This window comes from Stegastes partitus, unplaced genomic scaffold, assembly GCF_000690725.1.
Source record: "Stegastes partitus isolate 25-593 unplaced genomic scaffold, Stegastes_partitus-1.0.2 Scaffold121, whole genome shotgun sequence".
NCBI lineage: Eukaryota > Metazoa > Chordata > Actinopteri > Pomacentridae > Stegastes > Stegastes partitus.
Genome location: NW_007577852.1, coordinates 216,433 through 227,028, shown reverse-complemented (window position 1 = coordinate 227,028; position 10,596 = coordinate 216,433). Strand labels below are relative to the sequence as shown.

At 44.5% G+C, this 10,596-nt stretch overlaps 1 protein-coding gene across 1 annotated transcript in view; it reads left to right on the top strand.

Moving 5' to 3' along the window:
* The first annotated feature begins 360 nt into the window (after positions 1-360).
* The window catches only part of tlcd3a (TLC domain containing 3A), a 35,052-nt gene continuing 24,816 nt past the window's right edge, over positions 361-10,596 (top strand). The window contains exons 1-2 of the mRNA XM_008278362.1: positions 361-647; positions 10,020-10,106. Of these exons, the coding sequence (XP_008276584.1) occupies positions 526-647; positions 10,020-10,106 (209 nt within the window). The 5' untranslated portion in view covers positions 361-525. The remainder of the gene's footprint in view (positions 648-10,019; positions 10,107-10,596) is intronic.

Genomic DNA, 10,596 nt, shown 5'->3' with positions numbered 1-10,596 from the left:
TACATTTAGTAATAAAAATACTAATACAGTGTATTGTGGTGTATTATACTGAAGTATAGTTTTGTACATTGTCATGTAGTATAGGATTTAATAGTACATCATTGAACATACATTATATTTTAGACGTTTTCTCTGAGTCAGCAAAGAAAACAAATTGTTGTTGCGTATGTTTATATTTGTGCAGTGCCACCACTTGGAATAACTCTCAAGAACAACAAATCATTTCCAGGTTGTCAGGGAGCTGCGGAAACGTCGTCTTCAAAATAAAAGCTCAACGGCTGCGCGGGCCTCCGCTTTTATTGTGAAAGCCCAACGCTGGAAACTCGGCGTCTTCGTTAGCCGTTAGCTGACAGAGCTGCCGCTGAGCCCCAGCACAGAGTGTGCGTTGATGGTGGACCGTTCCCGGTGAAAAACACCGACCCCCGGCCGCACGAAAAAATGCCTCACCGTCGCGTGTGAACGGCGGAAAGTCTCGGAGGGACAGAGTCCGGTCTCCACACGGGTTTAGAGCCAAACGACAGCAGGATGTTGCAAGTTTTAGCTTGTGGCGCCGTAGTTTTCCCCGGTCTGTTCTTCGCCTTCAGGAGGATCCTGCCGTGTGTGTTCAAACACTGGAGCGATGCCGACGTGGTGCTGGTCAGCGAGAGGTACACCGGCTAAATCCATCACTTTAACCCGCACTGCCGGGCTGAGCAGCGGCCAGGGTTAGCTTAGTGCCAGCTCTCAAGCTAACTCCGCTAGCTTGTTAGTGTGTTGAGCTTTATCTCAGATGTAGCCCCGCAAGTACCAGCATAGCCCTGGCTATGTGACTGGTATTATACTAGTATACGTTTTGTTTTTAATGTGCTTTGTGCAAAAGGGGGGTGAATAATCATTTAAACATGGTGTACTGTAGTATAGAATATTATCCCAGAGTACAGTACATTATAATGTGGTACAGTGTGTTATAATACAGTACAGTATTGTGTAGTACCACATAGAACCTGGTGTAGGATACTACAGTGTGGTATAGGCTAGTTTAGAACATTATAGTGCAATATGTAGCAGTATAGCATAATATAGTGTCGTATGGTGCAATAACCATGTAGTATAGTGTAGTACAGAACATTATACTACCATCTGCAACAGAACGTAGTACAGAATATAGTATTAAACATTATAGTGTCGTATAATACAGTACATTGTAGTGCAGTGCAGTAATGTATATTATAATATACCAAAGTGCAGTACATTATGGTATAGTATGGTACATTATAGGGCAGTATACTATGACAACGGTTTTTTTTTTGCAAATATCACAGCAAACTCTGGGTTCCTGTATGAAAGCACCAGAGCAGCCTGATTCCTGACAGACGTCCTTTACAATCTGTATTTTTGTGCGGTTTGCATGACAAATTTAAAAGTTGTACCAACGAGTGTTCACGTCCAGAACGAAGCCCGGGACTCCGAACCGGTCCGCACGAGAAGTGACGTTTTTATTGGAGCTGGAGCGAACCTGAGCCTGATCAATGCGCCGTTATGAGTTTGTGAACAGACACAATGAGTCACTACATCAGCAACTTCTCCGGCTTTACATCTCGCAAGTCGGAAAGTGGCAGTAATTAATATATAGTGAGTCCTGTGTGGGGGGGCTGTGGTGTGACTTGCTCGCATGTGCACGGCTCAGTTCAATGCTCATTTGTAGGCTGTCACTCCGCCTAATCCTCTGGTCAGCGCCGACTGCTGAGTTAGCTATGCACTGGAAAACACTGAACCGCTACTCCTGAATAACGCTAATTCACTAATGCTCAGCTCTCGGAAAATGTTGTTCTTACAAGCATCCAGGCCTCGGGGGATGTCACGCTGCTCGGTCTCCACCACCACCAAACCAACCCTTCATATCTGCTGATACCCAGCTTCAACCTCGCTGGTGGTTTTGAGTTTGGTGGAACAGGTTCAGCAGGTTCCCGGTTAACGGCTCTGTGTAGCTGTTAACATGTTCTGTGTCTAATAACTTTGCATTTAATGTTTTAGTTTTACATCACGATGCTCATGTGAAGTGATGAGTTAGGCTGCTGTGAGTTGGCCTTTCCATCACCTTTTAACTTAAACATGCAATGTTTGCTTAAGAGACTGTTTAAAAGAGGCAGAAATATCCACCTCTCAGTGTGTTTACAAAAAGAAATGGGTCAAACTAATCAAACAAGTGATCATACGATTCCCACCGTGCCATGTGATCGCATTCCTTATTTAATCGTCTCTATATTCATGGCAACTCCTCAGGCCTTAGGCTGTTTTTTTTTTTTATTTTCACCTGTGAAAACACCTTCAAATTCAGTCAGCAGCAGCTCCGCAATTCTCAGAGCTGAACAAAAACATATGGTATACATGGACAATAGACACATGAGAGAATTATGAAATACGACGAGTCCCCAGAGTTGAGGGAAAACTCCAGCCAAATGTTGTTTTTTTTGTTTCCTCCCAATCAAAATTGAATCCACCGAATCGGTAGCAAACGACGCTCTTGTTGTTCTAAACTGTAGCTCTTAAAATACGATTCAATAGACGTGAAGCATTTTAGTCAGAGTAGTGAAAGGTGGCCTCTTTGTTTTGGCCGTTTGGAGAGCTTAAGGGCGAGTGTGCCACACTCTGCGACCTTCTCAAATTGGCCAAAACCGGTTGCGATTTAGAAACGGATGCAGCCCGGTGCTTGAACCACTCAGGCTGAAAGGGTTGCTCTCCGTATCCTGGTTTGTAGCACAGACTTTCTGCTAAATCATTTGTATAAACATGCATGTACCAACCTTACATTAGCTGTGACTGAATGTAAAGTTCTCCACTCTCGCTTCTTTTGCCTCTCATCTCTGTTCATGAAGCAGACTCGGCTAACAAACAGTTTCAACAAACACATCTTAGCATCAATTCATGCAGCTCTGTGCAAATTTGCCTTTAAAATTTACTCTTGACAGGCGGGGTTGTGTGTGATGAGTAAACAGTTTCGGATGGGTGAACCTGGTGAAACACCCCTTTAATCTGAGCCCTGCAGAAGAAGGGAGCTGCATTTCATTATGTTAAGTGACATATGTTATCTGTAAATGACAGACTGTTTAAACGGAGGTGAGCGTGTTCCTGAGTCAGCACAATCAGATGTAATACACACCATGATTTCTTGAAAGGCAGTAAGGAAGGCGTTGTCTAACGAGTGTACATCACTGAGAAATGGCTGTTGTGAGACTGTATGGCTCAGAAGTATTGAAAGGATGACAGATGGGAGAAAACTTTCTCTATTCTTAACACTAGTTGGGCATTTAAAAAAAAAAAAAGAAGCAAAGGTGCAGAGTTTATTATCTGTGGAGCTGCAGCTTATTTAAATTATTCCGCCAGCTATTTTTATTGATCTTTTTGGTCGATAAAAGCAATTGCAGTTTCTTAAAATCTAAGGTGACTTCTTTCAGTACTCGGTTCATTATTCGGTAAAATACTAAAAAGCTTCCAAAAGAGAAGCTGGAACCAGGAAAGAGTCGGCGTTTGGGCTTTATATGTGACTCCAGTGATCGATTCAGTGCTGATTAATCGATTAATCAACTAACACTTGAGCTCCAATCATTGGGCAGCAGCCATCTTAGTGCATGTCGGACTTTCTAAGCGGTCCTCTGTCAGGGTGCTAATGCTAGCAGCATGCTAACACACAGTGTGTCATGAAGGATTTAACGTGATCATTTTGTGCTACCTTGGTAATATACCTGTACCTGTTTGTGTACTGTGGAGATCCAGCTTTTGTGAGTGCTGTGTCTGCCACACGGGGACAGCTTCCTCATATGTTTAGTGTATTTAGGAAAATGGGAAATGGGAAGTGAGTGTCAGCAGTCTGACCGAGCAGACAAACGGCCAGCTGCTTTACATGAGCCACGGATCATTTTCAAGGAAGTACAGAAAAGAGCTGATACATCAGTGCCGTAGGCTGTATAAATAAACAGGAATAACTTCCAGGTCTGGAGAGGGGAGTTATTGAGCCAGCAGGGGGCGCAACCCGTGGTCGCAAGAAACAAAAAAAAAAAGCCAGATTGTTTGGACAACTCTCTGCTTCTCATTTGATTTGTTGTCTTAGTAAATGTTTTCTTAAGGATCTCATGGTCTCAATCACTAGTTTTAAGTCTCCTTCAGTGTAGCATGACGTTCATTTTGTGAATTATGGTCTCATTTAGAGGAAAACTGATGAGAAAGTAGAGAGTGCTTGAGGATGTGGTGACTTCGTGATGACCTCGTTAGCTCGCGTGTTACATCCACTTTCAATAAACCAAGATGGGAAACTCGAGACTTGAAAATGTCCGTCCACAAACTGACGGACGACTTCACAGTGGATCTGTCTGTTCAGTTTGTACGCTCTAACACCAAAAAAAAGGCAGAAGATGAGAACTCAAAACGACGGCGTACTATAGCAAAGCCTTAGCCCACTTTAAAGAACGACACTTGACTTCACGAGGGATTATATTGCTCGCCATCACCCAGCTTAAGAGCCTTATGGCCTCCGTTATGGTTTGCCTTTTAGGTTTTATACAGGAGCAGCAGTGCCCCTAATGTAAGGACTTGTTCTGTTAATGCTGCCTCGACTGCACAGTTCAGTCCTCATTAACCACCAGCAACCTCAAACACAGTGAAGTAGCTCTTCACTGCTGAAAATGTGAGTTACTTTTGCCCTCCTTAGACATAAAACGGGGTGGATTAAGTGTTCGGTTCACACTTGTGATATGATGCAGTCTCGTGCAAGGTCACCACAATCTTAAGCCTTGAAGGATGAATCTAGAAAATGCCTCCCACGTGTCTTTCCTGTTGATGTTGTGGGTCATGCTAACTTTGTGCAATTTGCCTCTGCTGTAGGGATTCAAGCAATCTGAGCTGCACGAAACAGTACTTGAATGCCGTCTAAAACGTGGCAAAAACATGTGCTCCCTGTAGCTTCTTTAAAAGATTACGTTTTTACATATAAACACAGAAATTAGTATTCCGCTAACTGTAGCGCCACATATGGAGGCTTCCTGTTTGACTTGCTAATTTATCTATGTCAATTAAGTGCGTCTTTTAGTGACATTTTTAAACATGGAGTCAGTTAAGCAAATTTTTAATCAGCAAAAGTGTAAAGTAGGTGTTCCCAGTACTGTGACTGCTCGCAAACTGGTTAAGAAACAAAGCAGCAAGTCATGTTGCTGCATCCATTTGTGCGATTGTGGGGTTGTGATAGGAAGGGTGGGGGAGAGAGAGAGAGAGAGTTCCTTCTTGCCTTGAAATGCACTTTACCCTGTTTGCTTTTTTTGCCTCTGCTGTCACTTTTTCTTTTGCTCTGCTGCAGTGCCCATGGACCCACCGATTACGTAGCCCATTTACTTACTAGAGGGGCAAAAAAAAAAATAGAGAAAAAAAAGCCCTCCACTCCTGACTGTCAGACGCTGTGTGTGTGACAGAACATGAAAGCGGTCCGTGTACAGCGAAACAGTCGGTAGGAAGACGTGGTCGCAGTTAAAGGGAAGCCGAGGTTCTCGCTGGCCTGACACAGCAGGAAAGAAAAGACAACATTGCCGAACAAGGCAGCGAAGCATTCTTCCCTTTTTCCCCTCCGCACGCTCCTCACCCCGTCAACCTCAACCTTTCAGCAGCAGGGAGAGGGGGTTATTGGCGGACACACAATGAATTGGCTGTGTAAAATCTGGGTCTTGTGACAGTATGCGACCATGCAGCCCTACAAGGCAGCCCGGCGTGGGGGTAAAATGTGTGTGTGTGTTGTGGGATTGAATCTGCAGAGAGAGAGAGAGGCAAGTTGGTCTTTTCCCAGCTCAGGCCTTGTAGTTTTGTACCCGCCGGTCACGTGGACCGCGTTGCCTTGCCGATGCCGGTGTCATGGCCGCATTCCCCCGTCGAGATCGGTGTGAGGTGACGGCGGGTTCAAGCAGGAACGCACATAAATACTCCCTTTGTTTCCCGGTCTTGCCATTTGCAACACACCATTAAAAAAAGAAAGAGAGCAGTCTCCTGACCTTGTAAAACTGGTCTCTGCTCCGATTAGCTGGGACCTGATCCGGGGCCTGGGGCGGACCGAGTCCAAATGAAATTTACCCTAATCAGATGTGGGTGTTGGTCCGGGTTTAGAGCTTTGTGACCGTCTGTGTAGTACCTCAGTAGATCCACTGGGACCCTGCATCATCATCATCATCATCATCATCATCATCACAAGGGGGGGACATGTACTGTTTGTGGCAGACGAATTCCCACCCACGGTTGGGTACGCGTGTCAGCTGTGGAAAATTTGCGAAATGTAAGCATCATAGCATGAAATCTGGTTTTATAGCCGCTGCAACTTGTGAAAGTAACGAAAAGGGCATGTAGGGAGTGCTGTCACCCGCGAAGGCCGACGCGCTGTCTTTCAATCTTAAAGAAAATGATTTGGATCTGCGCCATAATTGAACCGGCAGTGCTCCACCTCTCCTCTCCGCCAGGTTTCATGGAACTTCGCCGGCTAGTTTTTCGCGCAACTTACCAAGAAAACGGCGCCGAAAACAAGCTTTCACTTTGATACGAAATAGAATAATCCCCCAAATGTCAACACGGAGTTGCACTGACGAGATCCAGAGTTGTGGTTGTTGTTCGCGTGTTAGCAGTTGAGAGCGACAGTTGCGGTACCGTTTGTTTTTGCTTTATTTAATTTATCGACTTATTGATTGCCAGCCGGTTACAGCCCAGGTGAACTGGAGACTGGAAACTCAACACAGTGGCATAGAAACGCTGCTGCTAACTGGTGCTTTGATGCTATCACACCAGTGCACAAGTATAAATACTCACAGCAGTGTATTCCACATGGCAGTCTGTAGATTCAACATAGGTCCAGTTCTCCAGAAGATTTACCGCGAGTGATGAAGTTCTGTCGCTGCTTGGGTTTGTTGAAGTTTGGGATCAGTTGTAATCATCCTAAGGTCGCCGTCTGATTGGGTATATGGGTTTTCTGTGGGTCCGTTTACGAGTGGGCCAACAAATGTGACTCCAGAACACAGAACTGTCGCATACGGACAGACCCGGCTGCAGCTAATGATTATTTTCATCGTCTGTCGATTAATTAATTAGTCGTTTGATCTCGTAAATGTGCACTGGATGTATTGTCTGATAATAATGAATACAGAAAGATATCATGTTAAGTATTTGGGTCGTATTGTTGAGCCCAACAGAGGACCATGAACATCTAATGAAAAAAGCCTCGGCAGTTTGACCCGCGGTTCTCGAGACATGAACAAGCTGAACACGTAAGCCCTCGGCTCGCACTGCAGAATCTTAGTAAATAAATACTGAACATGATTATGTTTCTGACTTTTTGACTTAATCCGGACCTTTAAACCCCATGATTCCTCCCGTAATCCTGTTTTTATTTGGAAAAAATCTGGTTATAGCACAGCACTAAAGAAGAAAACGCTGAGTATTTATGCACATATCTTTCATTTCTGGTGGCAAAATAAATTGATAATCCTCAGCACTGTACTTTCCTCGTGCAGTGTTAATCCTCTGCAAGGCCTCCGAATCGCAAGAAACGTGTAAATCAGAAATTTGTTTTCTTTGTAGCCCACACAAGTCTCTCATCCATTATGAACAAGGGCTGAGTAATTGTCCCACTTGCAGTTTCACAAGGTAACCTGTGTTTGTCTCGATTCATTGCTGTGGGTGGTGATGTAAACCAGACCCACAGGGAAAATCATTCCTGAACAAAGTGCTGCTTTAAAGGGGCGACTGTCTATTACGGCTGCAGTGAGTGCCGGGGAATAAATTACATGTTTTCTGATTTCAAAGCAGCTTACTGTCAGTGCTGCCAAGCTGGAGAGCAGCCAGAGAGAGAGCTTGTCCGAGCAGAAGCAGTCATTCATGGTTTGAACAAATTGGTGATATAATCCAGCGTCCTGTTTTAATTTGGACAAACAAAAAATAAAACTCTGTTGAGCCACTGGAGGAAAATCAGCGTGTCTGTGACTGTGAACTGAACATTCGTCACGTTTTCTCAGCGCAGTCACAGGACACCAGTCAAAGTGGACTCATTGTACACGTTCAGGTTACTACGAAACATCTCGGAAGGTCACGAGTTGTGAGTACACGCTGAAGATAAGTGTGAGGCCCGTGAATGTCGTGTGTGCCCAATGCCACCACACAGTGACACTTCAAATAGAGATGCACCGAGTTCTCCTATGTCACAGGTCTGTTTATAGACGAGGAAAGTTGAGGCCAAGCACTGCTAATCCTACGATGGTACGCTGAACTTGAAAGTCTGACGGCCCGAGTAGCTCACCTGAAGGGACGCTTGTTGAACGCTTGACCTACATTTATCAAAGAGGCATCAATCACACGGGTAGCCCAACAAATCAACCATACGATATGGTGTTTGATGAATACGTCAGGTTTACCGAACCCTTCCAAGAACACCAGATATCAGAGGCTAGCGTCTTAATCTTTGTGTGTGTGCTTTCTGTTTTCATAGTTGTGACAGAAGACCAAGCTTTAACAACAGGATGACAACAGGAACAAGTCTTTTACTGGTGATGTCGAGATGTCACCGTTTTCCTTGATAATTTACACTTTAACCGTTGTGGATTAGCTGTAGTAGCTGGTATTGCTTTGTGTAATAAGTCAGTTATTCAAATTCATAACGCGAGCCTGACATAGACAAAGGATCGGACTTGGGTTCTTGCCGATACACATCCATCCATTATCTATACCCCGCTTAATCCTCACTAGGGTGGTGGGGGGCTGGAGTCTATCCCAGCTGACTCAGGGTGAAGGCAGGTTCACCTGGACAGGTAACCAGTCTATCACAGGGCTACACTTAGAGACAGACAACCAAGCACACTCACATTCACACCTACGGACAATTTACAATCACCAATTAACCTCAGCATGTTTCTGGACTGTGGGAGGAAGCCGGAGAACCCGGAGAGAACCCACGCTGCACGGGGAGAACATGGAGACTCCACGCAGAAGGATCCGGGTGTCCTCACCGGGACCCGAGCCACCGACCTTCTAGCTGCGAGGCAACGGTGCTAACCACCGCTCCACCTTGCAGCCCTCGATACACATCAGTTACAAACATTTAAATCCATTCATTCATAAACTCGTTGCATTAATCGTCGTCCAATCCTGATCAAACCACTGCAGACCAATACTAGGAGTCTCCAAGCGTGCTAGCAACGCTTACAGCTCAGCTGATCTTTAAACTATTTGTGCTGCATTCAGTGGCAGCTTGAAACTCAAAATATTCATTATCTGCCCAGAAAAACTAAAAGAAAACACCACAAGAAGTCCCGTTTCCTGCTGGGTAACTCTGATAAGGAATCTCAGCCTCAACTTCTGCATTTTGTGTTATTCACTGATATAAGTAATGTGTGCACTATGAGCTCAAAACCTTCTAAAACATTAGACCGTATACTTTTAGCGCTTTTTTTTGTTTTGCTCTTGTGTACCTACAGATAGGTGAACTACATTTATCTTGACGAGCATTTGTTGATGATAGAAAAGGGCCAAAACAAACCTAGATGCGTCGACTGAGCAGAGGTCAAAAATTATTTAATCTTGAGGATGAAAGCGGGTCCATTTCCAAGATACATCGTATGAGCAATGCATTTCCTGATTAGTACAGCAGAGGATGATTTGATGGCAGTAGATAGAAACTAAATGGTTCACTGAAGTTTTTAGGATTCGTCCCGACAAAGGCACGAATCCATCATGTAGCTGTCAAGACACAGTCAGAACCACAAACATTAACCTCATTTAGTCGCTAAAGGTCCACCAAAGTGATTCTAATGCCTCCTCTGGGGATAACAAACGTCCGTATGGAACCCATTTACCCCTTCTTTTTTTCCACCCTGGATCAACAGAGCCACTCGACTACAATGGCTTAAAAATGACACACAAATCCCCGACTTCTGTATTAGATGCTGTGACCGCCCAGCCTGCTATATGTGAATAAATATATAAATAGCGCTTCTCTCTCTCTAAATCTTTTTGTGTGTCTTTTTCAGACTGGTGTCCTCCATCCATGCTGCCATGGCAACCACAGCAGGAGTCATCGTTGTGTCATCATGCCGGGGAAATGTCATTAATGACAGGTCAGACTTCAACTTATCAAGCGTCTCAGTGAAACACTGGTTACCAGTAATAACACAGAGGTCTGACTCTCCTGATGTGGAACAACAGGCAGCTTTCCACTGACGGACCTTCGGACGCTCACGAGGTTGCATCAGCATTTACAGGAAGGACCCTCTGTTTGGCCCTTTTGGCCTTTTTGTTTCTCTTGCGATGTAGGATGCGACCGCTTCGACCACGCCGTCGATTCAAGCAACAACTACTGAACGCAGCGCCACTTCTCGGGGCTTGTAGGATGATGTATGATGAAATCTATCATTTCAAAGAGTCCTCTTGACCTCCTGACCAGAAGATTTGTAGCACCAACAGCCTTCCAACAACTAAATTACTTTATTTTGATTGTCTTTTGAAACAGAAAACAGAAGTAACTATGACTGAAAAAGTACTTCAAACAAAACGGGACAAAAGCTGATTGTGGCAGTCAGTGTCTGGATGTGATGTAGCTCTGAGAAA